The 24,187-nt window shown below is 35.8% G+C and overlaps 1 protein-coding gene across 1 annotated transcript in view; it reads right to left on the bottom strand.

Annotated features, from left to right (window-relative positions):
• ADAMTS20 (ADAM metallopeptidase with thrombospondin type 1 motif 20) overlaps positions 1 to 24,187 on the bottom strand; it is a 158,611-nt gene that overhangs the window by 50,003 nt on the left and 84,421 nt on the right. The window contains exons 19-28 of the mRNA XM_016201022.2: positions 21,338 to 21,464; positions 19,555 to 19,765; positions 19,273 to 19,437; positions 18,534 to 18,698; positions 16,951 to 17,070; positions 16,323 to 16,430; positions 15,387 to 15,551; positions 14,768 to 15,061; positions 13,674 to 13,835; positions 12,266 to 12,442 (exon numbers count right to left, since the gene is read on the bottom strand). Coding sequence (XP_016056508.2) covers positions 12,266 to 12,442; positions 13,674 to 13,835; positions 14,768 to 15,061; positions 15,387 to 15,551; positions 16,323 to 16,430; positions 16,951 to 17,070; positions 18,534 to 18,698; positions 19,273 to 19,437; positions 19,555 to 19,765; positions 21,338 to 21,464 — 1,694 coding nt within the window. The remainder of the gene's footprint in view (positions 1 to 12,265; positions 12,443 to 13,673; positions 13,836 to 14,767; positions 15,062 to 15,386; positions 15,552 to 16,322; positions 16,431 to 16,950; positions 17,071 to 18,533; positions 18,699 to 19,272; positions 19,438 to 19,554; positions 19,766 to 21,337; positions 21,465 to 24,187) is intronic.

Below are 24,187 nucleotides of genomic sequence, written 5' to 3'. Positions count from 1 at the left end.
GTTCGAGTCCCTGTCAGGGCACATGCCTGGGTTGCGGGCTCGATCCCCAGTCGGGGGCCTGCAGGAGGCAGCTGATCAATGACTCTCATTATTGATGTTTCTATCTCTCTCTCTCTCCCTCTCTCTTCCTTTCTCTGAAACCAATAAAGATATATTAAAAAAAAAAAAAAAGACTCAAAACCATAAAACTCCTAGAAGAGAACATAGGCAGTAAAATCTCAAACATTTCTCTAAGTAATATTTTTTCTGATTTCTTTGGGCAAGGAAAACAAAAGAAAAAATAAACAAATGGGAGTATATCAAACTAAAAAGGTTTTGCACAGCAAAGGAAACCATCAAAATGAAGAGACAACCCACTGAATGGGAGAACATATTTGCCAATGATGCATCTGATAAGAGGTAAATTTCCAAAATTATAAAGAACTTATACAACAACACCAAAAAAAAATCCAATTAAAAAATGGGTCAAGGATCTAAATAGACATTTCTCTAAAGAGGACATACAGATGGCCAATAAATATATGAAAAGATGCTCAATGTCAGTAATCATTAGAGAGATGTAAATCAAAACCATTGGGAGATATCACTTCACACATGTCAGAAGGCCTATCATCAACAAATCAACAAACAATAAATATTGGTGAGGGTGTGGAAATAAGTGAACCTTTGACTGTTGATGGGACTGCAGATTGGTGCAGCCACTATGGAAAACAGTATGGCGTTACCTCAAAAAATTAAAAATAGAACTGCCTTATGACCCAGTGATTCCACTTCTGGGCATATATCCAAAGAAACCCAAAACACTAATTTGAAAGAATATATGCACCTTTATGTTCCTTGAAAGCAACCCAAGTGCTCATCAGTAGATGAGTGGATAAGAAGAGGTGATACATATATATAGTGGAATATTACTCTGCCATAAAAAAGAATGAAATCTTGCCATTTGTGACAGCATGGATGGACCTAGAGGGTATTATGTTAAGTAAAATAAGTCAGACAGAAAAAGGCAAATACTATATGGTTTTAATTCCATGTCAAATCTAAAGAACAATATAAACAAACAAAACAGAAACAGACCCTTAGTTTCGGAGAACAAACTGTTGGTTGCCAGAGGAAGGGGGGTGGGGGGCTGGGTGAAAATGGTGAAGGCACTGAGAAGTACAGATCGGTAGTTACAAACTAGTCATGGGGATGGAAAGTGCAGCATAGGAAATATAGTCAATAATATTATAATAACTATGTATAGTGCCAGGTGGGTACTAGAAATATAGGGAAGAACACTTGGTAAAGTATATAGTTGCCTAACCACTGTGCTGCACACTTGAAACTAATTAAAAATAATATTGAGAATAAATGTAATTTTAAAAATATAAAAACTAAAAACTGTGGCACTTTAGTTGAGAAACTTGAAACAATGTATTCTTTTTGCAGAAGGGTAAGAAAGAGAAAATTGGAAGTTTCTGTCCTAATCTTTAAAATGATACCAAGAGAAAAAACAGTAATTTTAAAATATTTCAAGAATCACAATTTAACTCTTTATATATATATATTTATAAAAATATTGTATCATTTATTCAAATGAGAATATGCACATTTCTGTGTATCTGAATTATGGGGCATTGTTTGGTAGGAGAATATGCCATCCTTTAGTTCTTAAAAACCATCAAATAAATCTGATCATTTTATATTTCTTCATGTATTGTGACATCAGGTATCTAAATGAAATCCTAAAGTTATTCCCAGACTTTTAAATTTTAGTTTTTGATAAAACAGACTTCCAAAGAGGAATCTGCTTTTATTATAACCGCAAGCTAAAATCTTTCCAACTAATTCTCCTTTTAAAAAATTCCCTGGAGTTTTCCTAAGCATCAAAAAATATGTAAGGAACCATCTTCCCAGTCAATGAGTCTTACTCATAATATGGTTTTTTCCATATTTTGACTTCAAAAGTAAAAATCCTCAGATTCACAGAAAAACTTGGAGATAACATTTAATTCCGTAAAACACAAAAAATATCTCTAAAGCACTCCTCACTATAGACCATACTCATAATGGCCTACTTTGCCATATCTAAATAAATGGAATACCCTATTAACACAATATAAACTTGGATATTAGGATGATTTTCATGGATAAGTTATGCATCGTCAAAAATAGCTAGACTTTCTACCAAAAATAGCTAGACTTTCTATCCACATACTACAGTTGATGAAATGAATTATAAACAAGAATTCTAAATTCAATAAGGGCAGAAACCACATCTATAAATGTTTACAAATGAATGAATGAATGAATGAATGAATGAATGAATGAATGAATGCTATGTAGAAAAAAATATATGAGCAGCCCGGCAGGTGACTCAGTTGGTTGAGCACCATCCTGTGCACCAAGAGAGTGCTGGTTTGACTGGAAGTCAGGGCACATCCCTAGGCTGCGGGTTCAGTCCCTGGTTGGGCCCATCCAGAAGGCAACCGATTGATGTTTCTCTCTCTTTTTCTCTCTCTCTCCCTTCCTCTCTAACCATGTCCTCTGATGAAGCTTAAATATATATACATATATATACACACATATGAGCAAATGCATACAAAGATCTTGTAAATATGCAATGTTTTTTCTGAATGAGGTAGAGTTGAATGATCTTTAGTTCAACCAAAAATAACACAGAGAGAAGAGCTTCGCGTGATAGATCTTTCCTGATAGTTGTGTTGCTGGTGGTCTGGCTCTACAGGGTGCCCTGTGGGATAAGAGGGGCCTCCTCCTGGCTCCATCTAAGACAGATCTAAACTTAGCAGAGAAATGCTGACATGGAGTCAGGGTCCCTATGAGCTACTATTTTTGCGCTTGTTTCCTGCCTCTGAAGAAATGTCTGGGAGCGAGGGCAGGGCCGTGCCTGGTCACCTTCCCTGTTCCCAATGTGACACTTCTAAGGCCCACAAATAAACAGTGAAGATGTGTCCCTCAGATCAAAGGATGTGAACTGTCTTGTGGCAGAACAGAGTCAGTAGTTATTGGTGTGGCAATATGTATTTCCTTTTATTCTTTCAGACCCTTAAAAAGAATATACTCTCACTGAGTACATATTATCATTTATACAGTATAATCTGTACATTTTAATTCTCACACTGGACTGAATGGCATCCCAAATGGAATGATTAATCATTAATCACACAAAGCGCTTTCTGGTTTTACCTATTGAATATATTTGGGTTTGTTTATGGGTAAAAATCTACTACATTAGAAGAAAACTTTTCTGAAGATATGTTTATAACCCTGCCTCAAGAATATTAAAGGCTAGAAATAGAACTGGTTCTACTGTAGGCAAGCCTTTTCCTCACAATTGTAATTACAACTGTAATTAGTGTATTTATTGTCTCCAAGTTCTCCTTCATAGAATTCTGACTTCTTGATACAGTATTTTCAATTATGTTGTTAGTTATGTTTTGGAACTAGTTTAATTATTTAGAGTGGTATTTCTTGCTATTAATAAATATTTCATTAAAAGGACCATTTGTCTCAAAAATAATTTGTCATTTGTTTTCATGAGTATCTTTTTTGAAAAGTTTTTTACCTGCTGTAATATGAACGCTGTCCTGATTTACTCTTCATATCTAGTAAACATCACTAATACATAGTATCTGCTATATAAATATCTACTGAATGAATCAGCAATAGAAACTCATGAAAATTGTAAGTCAGGAATTTTTTTAGAGAACTGGAGCAAGGATTGGCTAATCTTTCTTACTTAAAGCAGCAAGTTTCAGCTCCTCAAAAGTTTTCTTTTAAGTCATTAAAAATAAATATTCACTATAAACATAAGCCATTAGCCATGCTGTTCTCATATTTGTCTATTTAAATTCTCTCTGAATCTTTTTTTTTTTTAAATATACCTTTATTGATTTCAGAGAGAGGAAAGGAGAGGGAGAGAGAGAGACAGAAACATCAATGATGAGAGAGCCATTGATCGAGCCCGCAACTCGGGCATGTGCCCTGACTGGGAATTGAACCCTGATCGCCTGGATCCTAGGTCGATGCTCAACCGCAAAGCCGTGCCCAGCCAGGCTCTCTCTGAATCTTTCATCTACTTATTTAATGGTAAGAGGTGGAAACTCCTTTACTATTGCTACTTCTCAGTAGCTACGGCTGAGACTGAATGGCATTAAAGCCTGAAATGTACAGGTGATATTCTTCAATACATATATTCCACAAGGGACTTATACGCCAAGCAAAAATTTAATTCTCACAAATCAATAAGATCAAGCAGAAAATTCAATAAAAAGATAGACAAAGGATTTCAATAGGTACTTTAGAAAAGAAGAATCCCCCTGGTAATAAACATATGAGTCGGCACTCAACTTAATTGGGCATCACAAAATGCAAATTAAAACCACACACACACAAAAAAAATACCACTACACACCTACCAGAATCACTAAGATTTAAAAGTCTGATAATACCAAGTGCTGACAAGGATGTGAACAATTGGAATTCTCAGACAACCACCTTAAATAACCGCCTGATAGAATCTACCTGAACATATGCATCTACTAAGATCCTGCAATTCAATTCCTGGCTACATATCCAATAGATCTGCGTGAGCATGTTCACCAAAAGACCCAGGTAAGAAATGTTCAGAGCAGCATTATGTGTAAGCCTCAAGTTAAAAACAATCCCAACTCCTTGTCAAGTGGAAAGTAAATAGTAATACAAATCAGATTTATTCAACGCATACAATTAATACTAGACTACAATGAGAAACTAAAATTACACACATAATGAATCTCACAAACCTAACATTGCTGCTCTCACAAGCAAATTATCTAAGTTCCATTTAGATGGAGTTCAAACACAGGCAACTTAAGATATTTGATGTCAGAATAGGGGTTACCTATTCTGTTACCTATTTGGTGACTTTAAGGGGATACACGGGTGAATTTCTGGGGCCACTGATATTTTTGGTTTGGGCGCAGGCTGCACAGGCGTGTTCACTTTGGAAAATGCATTAAACTGTACCTTTATGATTTCAAATCGTGCTGGATGTCTTATTTCCATAAAAATTAAAGAAAGAAAGAAAAAACCTCCAACCCAAACTGATTTCTCTCATGCTAGAGTATAACTTGCTTCAGTGGCTCTCATTTCAGATTTTTGATGTGTTAGCTTTATCTACTGTATTTAGATTTTTAGCTCCTTGAGGAATTCCTAGGGAATATCTACTTCTTATTGGGTAAGTGATCATGACAAGCAAAATATATTGATCCTTTATGTAGCAGGCTCTATGACAACCACTTTACCATTTAACCCTAATAAAGTGTCCTCTTTAGGTAGCCACTATTTCTATTCTAAGAAAATAAACTCTAAAAAATGTTAAGTAGCTTGTCAAAGGCCACGCACTTACATGATGGCAGTCGACTCAAACCTGGGCATTCTGACCCCACAACTCCCTCAACCACAAGATCTAGGTTGCACTTAATATTTAACATTTCAGCAGGCTTGAGAAGAATGTCTCTTCAAACTCTTTTGGTAAATGAAAGTTTATATTTCTCTTGGTGAAATCAAAATTATATTCTCTTACATGAGACTGATATAAAATCAAGTTACGTTCCAGCCAATGGGCCCCTGAACCTGCAGTTTGTAATCCCCGTGCTCTCAAGTCAACTCCTTGGCTCCTTGCCCAAGTTTTTTAATCTTTTGAATACAAACTTTACTGATCTCATAATTATCATGACTTTCCTAATTTTCCTGCTCAAAAAGAGGTTTGTTCCACATTTGCTAATTTTTTCCTATGATAGTGATAAAAATGTGATATCTAACAGATAATTTTTAAAAAGACCTATCTTCTATCTGTTAAGGTAAACAAGATATTTAAGAGTGAATGAGAAAGCCTCTGCTTTTGAAAAATTGTGCTAATTTCTAGTATTATGTGACTTTGTTATCATTAATAACATGCCAACTATAAAAACTCTCAGAAGTGTATTACTTTTAAAGCTTTGAAGCAAAATTTTCTAATCTGTTTAAATGGCTTCCAAATCTTTCAAAGTTTTATTTAACTTTGTTAAAATATAAAAATAGAACACTTTCCAGTACTTTTCAAGAACTGAATGACATCAGGGAAAAGGAAAATTTGTGAGACAAGTTTCAACAAACGCTTTGAATAATTAGTATACTGGATTTTAAATCACTTACTAATATATGGAAGGAACATCAGTGATAACCTTTGCTGTATGAAGGTATATGTTTTTGGAAGGTAATTTTTCAGCCATAGAAGCTGTTGACAGCACATATTGAAACAACCAGATTTTTGAACTGCTATAACAGTGTTGACCTAAAATTTTCAAAACTAATGAAACATTCTACCACTTTTTAAAAAATATGATTATAAGAGTGCAGTGAGAGAAAAGTGTTATTCATAAAGTAAAAATTATTTTAACTATATATTCACCTCATACTTTTAAAGTCACATTTGTATATGTCCTACAAATCACAAAATATAGTTATATATTAAGTATGTTTCTAATGTATAAATATACTATAAAAATATATAAGGGTAAGTGCTCAAAATTTTTTACTGATAAAGGTATATATGATCAAAAAATTGAGATCAATTATCTAGAAAATGTCAGGCAAGAGATGTAAAAATATTAATGTTTGACTTATATAAAGGGTAGGCAAAAGTAGGTTTACAGTTGTTTGTATAAAAAATAATAGTAAATACTAATACAAGAATAAACTCTGTTTCACATATTCACAACTGTAAACCTACTTTTACCCACTCCTGTATAGAAACTAAAATAATTTTTTCAAACTACTGGAAGTTGACACAAAATATAAAAAAAATTTAGGGTGACCAAATGCACTAATATTAACAATGCCTACATATCTTATATAAAGTCTCTTCACACAGTACATTGACACTGTAGAATATGTTCTAAAATATTTAGATCTATTTTTCCAGAGATTCTTAAATATTCAGAAGCATTATGTGTGGGAAAACATAATTACCATGAAGACAAGGGCATTTTCATTGTAATATACAAATATCAAGAAAAACACGGCATATCGCCACTTCATGTCAGGATGTTTTTTAGTTATTTTAAACTCTATGCTCTAACTTCACACAACGTGACACAGTCACAGAAAGTTTCTTCATTCATGATCTCATCATTAATGAGGTCTTATCTACTTAAACTTTTCTTAGGTCATACACTTTAAACCTGCAAGGACCATTTGGAGCTCCAAAAGTATTTTCAGAGCAGCATATCTAGGGAAAATGATAAATCCTTCCGTATTTTCCCTTTTGGTGAGACACAAAATCCACACGTGCCAAAAAGGGAAGATGCGGCCACCATGTGAAGGCTAAACTAGCCTCCCAGGGTAGGGACTTCGCTGCTCATCTCCTGCCGGTTACAACAGAACATATTCCACCAGTTCAGGCTTCTGGGGGGACTCACTGGCGGAATTACTGTGTTGTCAAGTACAATTCTCATTACTAATTCTATTATTCTATTCATCTAATAATAGAACCCGATTCTATCATTCTGTTCATCTAACACTATAAATCACATGGCTGTTACTGAAATGAGAAAGGAATCCCACTCTGCATTCTGATCACCGGTTTATTTATATTCGTCACTCAACTGCAAATTCCTTCTATACAGGAATTGTGCCTGGTCTATCTCTAGTGACTAGCACACACCACCTGATATGTAGGAGATGTTCATAATTTTGGGAAGCATCCATGAATGTAGCTGAAGGATATGGTAATGAACACATGGAAACATAAATCATTAAAGATTTCTATAATAAATTTGGAGCAAAATCGATTTCCAGCCTATGATTACACTTGTGTGTCTTTTCCAAGTTTAAGAAAATAATTACTCCAAGTGTTACTGAACACTCCCCTTTACAAAGAATTGACGGTTTCTTGAAACCATCTGCCCCTCCGTTACCTGCTCTCCCGGCTGCTGCGGGCCTTCGGGGCAATGGGGGCGATTACAAGTGTCATCCTGAGGACACTGCACCTTGAGGGGAAGCTGCTGTGGAGGCGGCAGCCTAAGCCCCCGCTCAGACCCTCAGTGTCCTTCTGCTACATAAAGCTGATCAAATCAGCAAACTGCACAGTTACTGGCTGTGTGCTGCCACCACATACTCTCTTCTGGAAGTGCTTCTGTTGCATTACGATATATATTTTATACAATATGGAGATTTCGTGTATATATATACACGCTATGTATATATAGCATATATATTATCTATATACACGTTACAACATGCTTCAGAAGCCTATTCTTTTATATATGTATATATATAGTTGTAGATAGAGATATATAGATATACACATTACAAAATGCTACAGAAGTCTATTCTTTTAAAAAAGAAACACTGGGAGAAGATATTAGAATCAAGACGGTTCAAGTACAGAGCTTTCATTTTTTTCAAAACAACTTTTTCACTTTTGTGTGAAAAAACAATCTTTAATGGAAAAAAAATACTCTCTTTACTTCTATTGGGTCATCATCAGTTCCAGAACACAATGAAATACACATTATTTTTCTTACCAAATATGGTTTCATTCTATGCAGGGAAAAAAACATGTAGAAAATGAATCACTAAAATGAGTCTTAGTGGGAAAATATAGAGAGATTAATATATATTTATTTAAAGAACATTTGTTTAAGCAGTTTGATTATGGTATGTGTAATATTCCTTACTATATATATGAAAGCAAAAATAAAAATAAAACTTTACTTACCTTTTAAAGACTATCTTGGTCATAAGCACATCTATTTTTAATGTACTAAATAACTTGGTATCATAAATTTTTACTCATTGTTTATAATATATAAAAAACTATAAAAATTATAGTATTTGAAAATTGATAGCTAAACAACAAATCATGTTTTTAATACCAATGTTAGTTTCTAACAGAATTATCTTAAAAATAGCAGCAGCTTATATATATACTAAGTAAAATTAGAAAAACATGTACTATTCAACAATGAAATCTTTAATAAGAGAAATGAACAGTTGTTATTTAAGAAAAATATACCACCAAAAGAAAAGAGGCATTCATCACAAGATCTGTTCAGTGACTTAAAACATTTTAGGTATTAATCAAAGGAGTAAAAATACAACATACACATATGAATTATGCAAAGCACAAAGCCACAACACATGTCATTAATAAACAAGGGTTAAAATACAATCATTTTACATTGACTAATCACAAAAAATAGTCATTAAATTAACATAGGTTAAGATTTATTTATTCCTTTCTTTAATCGTGTTTGTAAGTTATTACAAGATTTCTCACATGCAGGAAATGTACATGTACATTAACAACTTTCTTCTTAGTTACATTTTAATTAATGATTTAGCACCTCCTACTTTAATTTTGGTTTAAAATGAAAAGTGTTTCTGAAATTTCAGGTCATTCATATATACGTATATGTATACACATACATACACACACTTTCTTAATTTTCTAATCTAGTGAACAGGAATTATTGAAATTAAAGTTACCCATGAAAGAATATTAACCTGATATGTTAATAAGAGGTATTCTGAAGTTTGGCTAATATGTAGCAACACTGAAAGAGGTAAAAGGTTATATCTGGCTTTAACAAAACTTCAGATCCCTTAAACCCTTTTAATATAAAAGGCTAATTTAAGGAGTAAAATTCTTCATATAATAAAAGAAATCCAGAAACTCTAATGATATATATATATATATGTGCACTTTATACATATAAAAGGTAAATAAATAAGTTTGTAAAAATTCTGATATAAACATTTGTGATTTTTGAAATTCACCTTCAATTTTTCAGAAAAATAAAGATTACATTTCTTCACTAGTGCAAAGACTGAATTACTCAATGAACTCCTTTTGGAACAGACACGTAGTAGACAATGAATTGTGTAATTTCTGTCTCACTATTTTGTACTTTGTGGTTATCACTGTTTTCTTGTTCATCTGTTTTTGTGAGGTTGAAGAAGTCAGCGATGCACAGGACTTTAATGAACATTCAAGGTTTTTCCATTATGACATCATTTGCATACAAAAACTAGCATGACACAAATATATTGGAATATTATATATTCCAGCACAATATGTAAACATCGTGTGATGCTGTCCACCCTAAACTTACGTGATGTTATAGGCCAATTATAATTGTGTGAATTTGTGTGAATACCACAGTGAATATACAGAGAAGGTTGGTAAACTTAAGTTGTTTTAAAATATTAAGCTAAGGGTTAAAAAATCTAAAACTGGCCGCAAATAAGCTCCTGTAATTCTAATATTCTATAATCATAATTACATTTTATGTTAAAATTTAAAAGCATTATAAAGTTTACTGAATAAAACAGAAGTCAGCAAACTTTCCCGAGAAAGGGCCAAATAGTAAATATTTTAGCTTTGAGGGCCATACATACAGTCTCTATTGCAACTAATCAACTCTGCTTTATAGTGCAAAAGCAGCCAGAGATAATACATACAAATGTGCACAACTGTGTCCCAATAAGACTTATTTACAAAAAGACGCAGTGGGCCAGATTTAATCCATTGGCTGTAGTTTGCTGACCGCTTAAGTACAAAATCTGACTAAAAATAATTTTAAATACTTCAATAACTTGCCCAAAGCAGAAGACATTAAGTAAATGTTTAATGCTTGGAATGGGAATGAATGAAAGAAGTCATGAATAAGGAAAATGAAACTTTTGTGCTCAGAAACAAATGCCATTACAATTCCATCTCTAATTAGCGGTGAGGGGTCTGCTTTCCTAACTGGGGCAGAATTCCAAGAAGGCAATCCACAGCCTTATGAAGGCCTAGGCTTCAAACTAAAACCAATAAAATGAAAAAGGAAATATAACAGAGATATAGTAAAGAGAAAGTGAATTTCTAATCTAAGATGGCTAACCAAAAAAATGCTCTTTTTGTGGTGAGTTTCTATAGTATTTCAAATCTCTCCAACTAGACTGTAAACTCCATAGGGGTAAGAAACATGTCTTTATTCTATAGCACAGTGCCTAGAAAAAGCAGATGGTCAGTCAACATTTTATGAAACAAGCATGTGGATGCTTTTTATGGCAAAATATATCTTTTGTTAATTCCCACAAAATGATGGTTCTCTGGTGCAGCAATTTAACTTTAAGATCCTCCTACAAAGTTAAAATGATCTGTTGTTTTATCAGTCACACTTGGACTGTAAAGATGAATTTCCACCTGAATTAGAACTTGAGCTACTTTTCAAATAGCATAATTGGAATTGGGTTTACATATCAATGTAAAGCTTTGACTTGGACAAACAAAGACAACTGTACACATCTAAATTGGTTACAAAACCAGAGTTATAATTATTTTTCAAATGAAGAACTGTTTAGTTTTATAAAATTAATTATAAATAGAATTATAGACTCAAATCAGTTTTCACCTGAATGAAGTATACTTGGTTATTCATGATTTATAATATCAAAAGTGACCAAAATGCTAATTTCAATATATAAATATAAATTATTCTTCAAAGCCTGGATATCTGAAAAATACTAGAAAAAATAAATCATTCACAAAAATATTTATGAATTTTGTCTATGGCTCCAAAAAATAAACAAAAAAGTAAAACATCCCCAAAACACAGTAACTCCACACAGTGGAAGCAATGAATATTCATATAAATTACTATATAAATCATACTTTCCCATGATGTATGTAACAAAGTGTAAACAATTAATTTACTTTAGTTATGTAAATTTCTCTGTCTTTACTTTTATATAATATTTTCACATTTCCAAACAAAATACTAAGTTTAACAATGATAAAAACAAAGTTTTAAAGATCAGTTACTGGACATTGACAGACAAAAGAAAGCCACATACAGTTATACACTCAAACAAGACACCGCCCTAATTTGCCATTGTTACAAGCACAACGTTAACATTAGATACAAATGAAAAAAGCAAACATTTCTGGTTAATTAGAGGCAAGCCAAAGATGTACCAGAGTAAAACATTTCAATTAGAATAGTACCATGGGTCAAAATTCACTTGTAAAAAAATAAATACATATAAAACTATTACATATATTACAGTACTTTGGTTTGTTCTTTCAAACTATCGCATTTAAGAACACAAGCCAAGATGACCAAGGGTCTGCTTAAAAAATAATGAGAAGATATAGTGTGTGCAGCACAATTGATAAAACAGGAAATGAAAGTAAAAGGGACATAGTCAAACAAAACAAAATAGGATAAAAATAAGAATACTATCGTACCGATTTCCACGGTCCCCGATGCCATGCTACATCATCAGGGCAAGCATGCACATGACACTGCGCCACGCTAGGTGGCTTGTGTAAGATTTCACAGTTTTGCTCCTGTGCTATCTGGCCGTTGGGAAACTGACATATTACAAATCTTGATTTCATTCCTCCGCCACATGTTTGTGTGCACTAAAAAGAAGAAGAAAATTCAAAACCATGTGGCTTTAAAGAGAAAATTATACCGCTTTATTCAGTGTTTAATACATAATTAGTAATGCTACAGTTTAAAATGTCTCCTTTCTTCGTAATTGTCAACATTTCTTCCTTGGTTAAAAATAAATCAAAGTATTGTTCCATAATTTTAAAAAAATAGACAAAATTTTGAGAATTAGTACTATAAGATATTTCAATAAAATGTGAAGGATCTATAATAGAGGCTCTCGATAGGTTAGGGCCTGGCAGGTTAAGTCAAAAACAAAACTGATTTACTTAAGTCAAAAACAAAACTGATTTACTTAAGTATTAACTATATAACGTATCGTATCCTATCAGTAGATTTATTCTGTAGCTATGAAAGCTAATAAGGCAGATCTAAATTTCTAAACATGGAAAGATGTTCAGTATATATTAAGTAAAACAACAAGGGGCAAAGCAACATGGGTAATATGACCCTATTTCTAGACCGATATAGAACAGAAGTCTGGCAGGAAATGTATCATATTATTTGAATTTTTGCAATAAGCATGTCTAAATTCAGAAATAAAAATGTTACTTGATATCTATAAGCACTTGGTCAGAAGTGTATCTTTAAAAAATGATTTCCAAGTTTCGTATGAAGAAAAAAATATGTACTAAAAACCATTAAGCAAAAATATTTGACTAATTAAATGAGTGGTTTAGTTTATTCATCCAATGCCAATGTCTTTCTCAGTCTTCTCATCCATAATATAGGTGAGATTAGTATTCATTATAACCATCTAAAAAATTATCCTCATATCCAAAGTAACTAGAAGAATGCCAGGACATAAAGGAAGTGCTCAATAATCATTTAAGAGATTCATCAAACGAGTGGCTCAGTAATAAGATATAAACATGGCCTATATATCAATCTGATTTTTTATCTCTACATCAATCCAATTTTCTAAGAAATTAAAACATTAATATACTAAATTTTAAAAAGGTATTAGGTTCACAGACATATCGGCTAGCCTTATTCGATTCTGTTTAAAAATCTAGAGTATATATTTCCTGTCATGAATAAGTGGATATATACCATGGTAGAATATCTATTAAAAGAACATGGTTTTACTAACTTGATAAAAACAATTATATACATCCTGCATCATATAGTGAAGTAAGATTATCTGACAGGAACAGTAGAAGTGCTTAACGCTGTCTTCGGAGAAACGCTGTGGCTCACCTCTCCCCAGCTGCCGAAGTTCCACCGCGGACAAGGTCCTGGGTCACAGTGCTGGGACTCCGGGGGCTTGGAGGCGGCGTCGCAGTCGTGGGCGCTCTGTCCATTCTCGTCCTGGCAGACCACCACCCGGCGCTGCAGGCCGCCCGCACAGCTGCTGGAGCACTGCGGAGACAGGGCACTCGCTGCGGGCGCCGCACCGCGGCAAGGCTACTGCTGGGGTGCAGATTCAGGCCCCCACGTTAACTGCCCCCCTTCACTGGAGTCATAATTTGAATTGAGAAAATGGCAGAGCGCCTGAGTTTTAGTAGGGGCTTCATTATAATTTGTTAATGAAAAGGTGATTTTTTTGTTTGTCTTTTCTGTTTGTTTGGTTTTGTTTTATTTTACTATTCTTGACTCTTTTATTTTCATAAACATTTCAGAAACAACTCAGTCTCTGTCCCCCCAAAGGCTTAAAGTTTGGTTGGTCTTTCACGGAATCTATACGTCAATTTGGGGAGAATTTACATCTCTAGAGTGCTGAGTCATCCGTCCCATGGAAAGGTGATGTTTTAAAGCTTGCAATAGGACAAAATTCACCTCTGTCCTAAGTATTAAGTAAAAAGAAATTAAAGTTTTCAGGTCTCAATATGAAGGAATAAATAGCGTTAAGTAACTTAACTTTTATATTCCTGTTTTTCTTTATTTTGTGTCATTAATCTCATGTAAAATATGAAATACAATTGTACCTTCTGTAGTTTATTGTGTTTTTACACCAGTTTGCTGCACTGCTATCAATTTCTGGTTTTGATTTTTTCATAAACCTTTGTAGCCTTAAAAGATTTTCTTCTTGCTTTTATTAAAATGGACTGTAATCTGATTGTTTTTAAGTGCGTTCTTCTGTAAGCATAATATCACATTAGTGTATAATTCAATAAAAACTCTGGGGATTTGCTATCTGTATCAAAACTTGCTTAATCCCTGTAAGATTTAAACTATTGATCTTCAGATAAATCTAGCATTAAAAGCATTTGAAGTCATTATATACACATCCTCTAAAAGGCTATAATATAACAAAATTATAGAATTAATATAACTTAATAAAGACGGCTTACTGATCCCCATGGTCCTGTTCTCCATTGGTTTCCTCTGATTGATGGATGGACCCCCCACTTTCCACTATCTTCTGGTTTGTGAGTTAATGGAAAATTCCTGCCTGGAAAATGGTTTGGCTGCTCCGAGGAACTCGGAAAGTTGCTGTAGGTGGGCGGGCAGGCTGCCACATTGCAATCTTGTTCTGCTGAGGGGCGAGCTTCAGGATCACAGTAATTCTCATTAATTGGCTGGTGGTAGTACTTGATGCATAAAACTTGTCGATTTGTTTTTCCATGGCCACAGGACGCTGAACACTGGTCACAAATTTAGACAACATTTGTAACGTGATAAACTACAAGACTATACTAAATATCAAATACTTTTATTTTTAATTTTTTAATTGCAGTTAACATTCAATATTATGTTAGTTTCAGGTGTATAACATACTGGTTAGACATTTATATAACTTACCAAGCGATCCCCCCATAACTCTAGTACCATAGACAGTTATTACAATACTACTGACTATATTCCCTAGGCCATATTTTACATCCTTAGGACTATCTTGTGACTGCCAATTTGAACTTATTAATTATATTTAAATTTTTTATTTCATTTTTCTCTCGTAAAAATACTTACAGGTGACCAGTTCCCCGTCTGCCACTCCCCGCAAGGGCTAAAGCAGACAGCGACCTCGGCAGGCCGGGGCGAATGCGCGCAGAATGACTCATCTGCTACCCGGTCGTGGGCGTCGCGGCAGCTCACGTAGCGGGCTTGGTGACCTCTTCCACAGGACGCAGAGCACTTAAAAGAGTTGGGTGATACCAAGGTTAAGGAGGACCCCTCCTTCCCTTACAGGCAGCTGCTGCTCAAACTTCTAACACATCAGGTTTCTTGAAAAACCAAATCGTAAATGATATCACCTGGCATCCTTTCTGAGGCAATGACGGAGACGGGGCAGTGACTACCACTCAGCGTAGATCACAAGTTTCCCAGGTTAAATATTTACGATACTTAGAGTAGAGCACTCAAGTTCCTGGACTACCGATTAGTTATTTGCAAATCAGAGATATGAAAAGCGTTTTATATAAGAGAATGTTATGATATTTAAAATATCTTTGAAGACCTCAGTAATAGAGGAGATATGAATCCGCAATTGATTCAGAGAATATGCTAAGCTTTAAAATATATACCACATACAGTTAAAGCGAAGCTTTCCATTTAGAAAAACATGAAAATGTCAGTAGTTTAAATAAAGGCTGATAAAAAATAAAAAAAAGCCTCATATCACATCTGCTTCTCATAAGCACCTGTCACATATTTTCCTCATTTTGTAGATTAGAAAATAGACCCAGAAAACTTAAGTTTCTTGCCCAGAGATGCAGAGTTCTGGAAAGGCACAGCAGGATTTGGCCATTAAATTACCTAATTCTAAGCCCCAAGCTCCTTCCATGCCGTCAAAATACCCGAGAATGAAGGTATACATTAACCTGGCAAATCAGTAGCAACCGTTATGTCAATATCTAATGGCCTCCAATAATCAAAGCACTGTCCCTCTTAATAAAATTCACTTACTGGAGTCCAAGAACCATGTCGCCACTGCGCTATCTTTCCCATGGGGACAGCTGGTAATGGAGTGGCCCCAATTTTAGGGATAAGTGGGCACGGTGTCACTATGCAGTCCTGCGCAAGAGAAAAATGGATCTCATAAGCCGTCAGTTAACTATTCACTCTGAAGTACATCAAATCCTGCGCTCCATTTCTTCTTCCACATTTCTAATTCAAGAACAGCTGCATACTCGTTGCAAACAAATGATATAAAGGTTCCCACTCCACTCCCCGAAATATCAAGTATTGTCAAGGGCCTGAAGGGGACAGTAGGGCTCTGAATCCTTAAACAGCAGGCCACACTTTAAAAGTTCATGATATTCATATAGATATAGTCCTTCTTCTGCCATTCAAAAGATGGGAATATATGTTAAATGAGTGATCCAATGGCAGAAAAAGAATTAAAAAATCATTCCTGAAGCTATAAAGCTGGCAAAACCAAGAGCGCTAAGTTCTCTCTGACGCACATGAACGTGCACACTCGTTCTTAAGGCACACAGTGGGAAAATACATGTGGAAACAACTCCGACACATCAGTAATCCTCCTATATCAGAAATCTTTCTTTTTTATAATCCACGAATAAGTGTCCTTTACCTGCCTGTCACTAGGGCGACTAACTCCATGGCACACCCTGTCGTCCAACACGGCACTGAGCAGCTCATCCACACACTTCACAGCACGCATCTGATACCCATGTCCACAGGCGGCTGTGCACTGAGGGAATATAAGCAGGTCTCAAACACTGTCATTATTTTAAAATTACAGAAACTTCATTTTTTAATAAATACACAGCTAATAATATACTTTCACTAGATCTTTTAATAGTCCTTTACGCCAGATTCTAAACTATTAGAAAATCTACTCTCTGCATATATTTATTCAAATTTATATAGATATTCATAAAATATTGACGTTAAAATGGACAGTTATTATTGTATCTTTAAAACATAATCATGTAGCCCGGCCGGGCATGGCTCAGTGGTTGAGCGTCGACCTAGGATGCAGGGGATCGGGGTTCGATTCCCGGTCAGGGCACATGCCCGGGTTGCGGGCTCGATCCCCAGTTGGGGGAGTGCAAGAGGCAGCCGATCAATAACTCTCTAATAATTGATGTTTCTATCTCTCTCTCTTCCTCTCCTTTCCTCTCTCTGAAATCAATAAAGATATATTTTAAAAAAGAACAAAACATGTAAAAATATCAATAGAGACCTGACATTTTGGAGGCAGAGTCCATAGAATTTAGGAAAACTAAATACTTTTTAAAAATCCACCTGGTGTATGTATGTCACTTAGTAGGCTGAATAAATTGATTAACTGAAATACGATGTTGGAGGAGAGGTCTATGGATAGCCAGGATTACCAGAAAGACAAAGTGGTGGGTCCTAGAGCAAAGTAAGTCTGAGGTATCACTAGAGGCAAAATGACAAAACTGAAGCTTTACTACTCTGGGCACATAATGAGAGGGCAGGGTTGTGGTTTTGGGGGGAAAGAACAATGCTGGGGAAAGCAGAAGGCAGCAGAGAGAGCAGAAGACCAAGTATGAGATGGACTGACTCCTCAAGAAGCCATGGGTATGAGTCTACAGAGCTGAGCAGGGTTGTTACAGACGGGACTCTGGGGACGTCACCCATTCACAGGGTCACCAGGAGTCAGAGCTGACTCCCAGCACGTAACACACACACATGCTGAGTAAATTCCAGAGAGAAAGAAGGAAGAGAGAAAGAAGGCAAAGCTGAAGGGAAGATGAGAGGTTTCCCGTCACCTGCGGCAACCCCCCAGGTGAATGCACTGCCCTCCCTTCTCCAGCCCGACGGCTGCTCATCCTGCAGGTTCCCAGCTTCCTCTCTGGCCAAGCTTTTAAACACTGCCTGTTCTAACACAGTAAAGATAACTTAGAAACAACATGGACATATTTATAAACAAAGCTGCTGAGAGCATAAAATTTGTAGCAACTTGGTTAACAAAAGCGAATTCAAAGGTGAACCTGAAATATTTACCAGGGCAAATGAATAGCACTACTGAGAACATTTTGCAGATAAGGATCTGCTGCTTCAGTGGTATTTTTCCAATAAACCGATCCAAATTTAGCTGCATCCACTAAAAGAATGAATATACCACAACATTTGTGCTATTCTGAAGGATGGATTAAATCAGAAAAACCCTTATCATATACTCACAGAACCCCAGGGTCCTACTTGCCAGGAGGCACACATATGAAGCTCACATGGTCTCAGGGATTCGGGCTTGGTACTTGGATTACAGAAACCATCGCTCAAATGATCTTCATTCAGTTCACACCACACCTGCCTCTGCTTTGTTCCTTTTCCACATGTGACAAGACACTGGAAGAACAGTGTTTATTTTCAATATTTATTTAAAATATTTATTTATTTATTTTCAATATTTATTTATTTTCAATATTTATTTATTTTCAACATTTACTTTATTTATTTTCAATATTAATACAGTGCCTTACAAAATGATACAATGATTAATTTGCATATTAAAATACAGTTCGAAGGCCATTCCTAAGACATTTTCCCTTTACTCCTCCAGATTTATTCACAGAGTAAGATCAGCCACCCAAACTTGCTGCCCAAATCCCAGGGCAACATCTATTTGTCCTAGGAACAAAGGTACAAAAATAACCTTAGAATATGTATCTCAGGCTATGGTGGACAGTGGGACTTTCTTAGGAAAATGGTTACAGATTAAACACCAGTTAAGGTTACTGTTAGCCACATGCTGTAAATATTTCAACAACAAAGCACTTATTAATTTTTATTGCTTGATAACAAAGTTATTTACAAAATGATGGAAGAACTGTAAGTAGCTTTGAATTACATAAAGCCTTGGATCACAAAGCTTCCCTACGCGACATCGTGACAGTTCTAAGCCTCGTGTATTTAATGTTACCTCACTCCACTCACTGGTAGCCCAACTGGGACAGGGAAATTCATTGCAGTTCTCAGCCTTCGCGTGGGGCGGCTCTTGGCATTCGCTGTCAGCAAGGCGGTGGCCAAAGCTGCTGATACAGTAGGATTCTCGGGTCCTCTCCCCTCCTCCGCAACTCCTGGAACACTGATTAAAAAACAAACAAACAACAAGTGGTGACAACCAAAGTATACTTTAGAGTAACAAATATGTAATTAGAGAAAAAAGGGGTAACTCTTCTTAAGAGTTACTTTGCATTGGTACCTGGGACCATTCTGAATAATGCCACCTTATTAAGACACAGTCGCCGTGGCAGGGCTCTCGGGTAGGCGGCTTCAGCTGGTCACTGCAGTAGTGGTCATCTACGGGAACAGTCTGTCCCTTATGAACGGAATACTTCATGCAGTGGACATCCAAGGACCTGTGTCCTGGCCCACAATGGGACGAGCATTCACTTTTGCCAATGATGTGCCACCTAGAAGGAAGGATGTTCTGAAACTTAGGAGGTGTGCTAACAGATGCAATTTAAAAACTGGATTCAGAGAAACTCATGCATATGATTCAATTTTCAAAATTATGCTAGAGTTGATAAACAAGCCATCTGAAAGCATTTTATAGATCACTCAGAAATAAAAAGTTCTTAGAGATTATATAGCCCAAACTTTCATTTTATAGATGAGAAAATGAGGCCCAAAGGTGGTGTGTATTCAAATGCTATAAGCACTTGACTTTTTTTGTTAGAAATATTACTTTTTTCACAAATAAAATCTAATTTGCTCTCCAAATATGTAAAAATGTAGCTGGTCTGGTGAAAGTTAGAGATAGGAGCCAGCATTGTACCTATTGACTCTGGCACCTGCTGGCGGCTTTGCAAACCCAAGCTTTGAAACCACACGCTTTGCCAAAACTTTTGAAAACAGCTGGTTTAGATCAAGATTACCCAATTATTTAGTGGCAGTAATTGGACAATTAAGCCTGTGACTGAATATATTTCACTCGTAATCAGGTAATGTCTCCCTATGCAACCCCTCCATAGTTATGATCAGGGAATACTGAGAATCTGACTACATAGATAAAGCCTTTAAAAGGTGGTAAACTAGGTTTTTGTAGAGCATATCACATTTTCCTATTAATTCATGTGACCTATTTTTAGACACATCTTCAGGGAAAACATTTTTTTCCCCCACAAGTAAAATCTAGCTTTCACCCAATTATTCCAACTATAGTCCAGCAATGTATCATACAATAGTAGTGTACCAAGATAAAAAAGCCTAGAATGCACGGAGTTCGCTTCCATCCCCAATAGCATCTCAAGGATTTCACTGTGCTTCACTCCACTGCAATGCAGTGATGTGACTTATACAGGCAGTTCTACCCCTGGGCTCCCACTATATATCTTCAAATATCATCATAAATATATGAAAATTTTCATCCTTTTTGGGTGAAGGAGGTTCTGGCCATTCTTGAATGTTAACTATCACTCGTTAGATGGGTTATTGCTCTTAGCTTCAGTCTAAGACTAATCACACAAAAAACTAATGACAAGAAATATGTTAGAAGTGCAGACTTCCCTGCTATGATCTAGGTCATGCCCCTTAATGTTTAAGGGAGAAAATGCAGATAAAATTGATTTCTCTATCTAGTGATTCTCTAACACTCAAACTTTAAAAGCTCACTGGCTCATCAGGTAAATGGGAATTAAAGAAACATGCTATGAAATGTATCCTTTCAGATCTTTAAACCATGTTTTTTCAGATTAGAGTTTACCTGTACACATTTTACAGACAAATTTGTTTCTCTTTCCTACACGAATATTGAGGATCTCTATACTGATATTCAGCAAATACTATGAACCAAAAATTCAAACCAACTGCTGAGTTTCACAATATGGTAGTGAACCTGAATTTCATAACGGCAGGGACAGAGGATTGGCATTAACTGCATGTCCACTCTGTGCCAGGCACTGCACTAGATGCTTGACATCTTATCACATTTATTGACTTTAATCTGGTTACATTATACACTGGTTATATTGGTTCCCTTTTACCTTAATTCACAGTCTGTATTGCACCTTTCAGTCACAAACAGTGGAAGTGGTAGGTGGTCACATCTTTGATCAGGCACTGCTGTAAGGTCACTCTTACGTATGCAGGTGATTTTTCTTCTATGAAGACCTTGGCCAAAGTCAAATGAAAATTAAAAAGAAAAAGAAAATTCACATAAGCAGATGTTCCATAATTACTTAATTCTGCTAATGGCCTAAAAGATTCAGCTAAAAAAGCAAAAAAAATAAAAATAAAAATCCAACACAGCATACAGGATAGACAAGTATATTAATCTAGTCAGGAGTGACTTTCTAGAGTAAGCTCAATCTTGACAGACTGAGGGGTTTGTTTAGTGAAGAGACAAGAAAAGTGGGACAGGTATGGATGGAGTACACTTCCCTGCCCATTAACATCAGGCTCATGCCAACCTACTGTAAGGGGGAGGTGACCTATTCCAGTTCCAGGCAGAAGCCCTGAAGCCACTGCATGCTTCCCTTCCCCTCTGTCTCCCAGACAGCCTTTCCCAGATGGGCCGAGCTTTCAGCCTGGAATCGTGAGTGAAAAAGGAAGGCATGGACAGTCACCAAGGGCATCAGTGGTGGCCACAGACTCAGGAGGGGATGGAGGGAGGGAATTTTTGGAGAGTGAAGGTATTCTGCATGATACTGTAATAGTGAATACATGTTGTCACACATTTGTCAAAACTCATAGAATATACAACAGAGAGTGAACCCCAATGTAAACAATGGACTTTAGTTAATAATAATGCAGTAATTGTATCCAATGTGCCACAGTAATCTAAGATGTTAATAATGGAAGTGGAAGAAGGGAGAAGACAGAGAATTCCTGTACTTTCTGCTCAATGTTTCCATAAACCTAAAACGCCTCTAAAAAATAAGGTCTACTGATTTTTTTTTTTAATGATGTGTGCACAGATACCAAACAAAGAAAAGTCACAGTCAATTAAGAGCCAAAACATAGTATGAGCAAGAAATAAACCTTTCTTGTTCCAAGCCATTGAGATCTGGCGGGAGTTTGTTTGCAGCAGAACCACAACAAAAGCAAACTAAGAGGAGTGGTTATAATGGGCCAGGGTAGATTAAACTTCACACTTTCTGCAGTGGGGACAGAGGAAAGAGCTGAAGCAGTCAGCGACATGATCAAATTTCTGTTTCATCAAAGTTCAAGGGTATATTTCCAGTTAGCTAAACAAGAACATACATGTTTATCTCCACTCCTTCCTAGATACCATCTGAAATAACTATAAGGAACTTTGAAAAGGCATAAACCTAAAAGAACACAGAGAGTAAAAAAGGAAACACAGTAGGCAAGAAAAGGAAATTCTGAATATGAAAAGTGGATGGAAATAACTGTTCAACAAAGCCAAGAAAGCTGAAACTTAAGCCTGTGAGGAGGGGGAAAGTGACTAAGAAACAAACCATTCATAGAATCCAAGAGGAGCCCAGGAATCAAAAACACCAGGCTCCTCTGAGGAGGTTAATGTGTGAGGGGCAGGCCTGAAAAAATGCAGAACTGATTGAAAAGTATTTACAAAGAATGGTTAGACTCCTACCCTTCAGGTTGAAAGCAGCACCGTCCAATAAAAACAGAACATGAGCCACATATGTAAGTTTACATTTTCCAGTATTCAATAAAAAAGTAAAAAGATAAAGGTAAAACTGATATTTATATTTAACTGTAAATATTCAAAAATGAGCATTTCAACATGATATCAATATAAGAATTATGGATGATATAGTATACATTCTTTTTTATAGTAAGCCTTCCAAATCCATTGTGCATTTCATAGGTAGTACATTCCAGTAGACTAGCCACCTGTGCCTGGTGGCTACCATAGCTCCAGAGGAGGTGAACTTGAGGGGACAGACATAACTGAAGGAAGTTGGGGAAGCACTGCACTGAAAATAGGGGGTTAAAAGTCTTCATACTGAATGATGAGATCCAGGCCCACTGGACTCTCTTCATTTCCCTCTAGCTCCAAGCCAACTTCTATGGTTCCCTGGTACTCTCATTGACCTTCAGAAGATGGGAAAATTTCTCTCTTGGAAGACTCTTCAGCCCAAGAGAAAAGATCCACTGACAAGGACGTTTGGGGCTTCTCCCCAATAACACACGAAAAGGCTACTTCATGATCCAATTACTCAATAATGAGGCCTCTACTTGATGTGTTTGACCCACACAGGACTTTGAGCATTTTAGTCTGAATTATGAAAAAAGCAGGAAAAGAGGCAGACATTTTAGGAAAGCCACTAACACAACGAAACCAAAATAAAAACAAAATACAACTGAAACAGGTATGTCAGGGAGCAAAAGAAAACTTACAGATATGATTAGTACCCTCAGAGACATAGATATTGCATCCATGAAATAAAAGCAAGATACATGAGAACAAATATTAAGAAAACAATGTAAATAAGATGACGAAATTAGACAATAAGTGATCGATCCAGGAGGTCGAACATCCAAATAATACAAATTTTGGAAAGGCGGAAGAGAAATTTAAGGTGAGAAAATGATCAAAGATATAATGTGATAAACTTTCTCAAGTCAAAGAAAATGTTTCCAAATTGGAATGGCATCCTAATAACTTAGGAAAACAGATGAAACACCCACATTAAGGCCCATCGTCCTGACATTTCACACCATGAGAACTAAAGAGGGAATCCACAACACTTCCACAACAGAAAGGATCACAGGAAATCAGAACACAGGCCAGGAAAGGAGGCTTTCAAAATTGTAAAGGAAAATAATCTAATTTAGAATTTTATACCAGCCAAACATGCCATTTTCAAATATGAAAGGCCTCAGAAAACTACTTTCATTTTTCAGGA

This window comes from Miniopterus natalensis, chromosome 2 (genome assembly GCF_054644295.1).
Source record: "Miniopterus natalensis isolate mMinNat1 chromosome 2, mMinNat1.hap1, whole genome shotgun sequence".
NCBI classification, from domain to species: Eukaryota; Metazoa; Chordata; class Mammalia; order Chiroptera; family Miniopteridae; genus Miniopterus; species Miniopterus natalensis.
The sequence above is the reverse complement of the archived record's forward strand: the minus strand, read 5'-3'. Positions and strand labels throughout refer to the sequence as shown.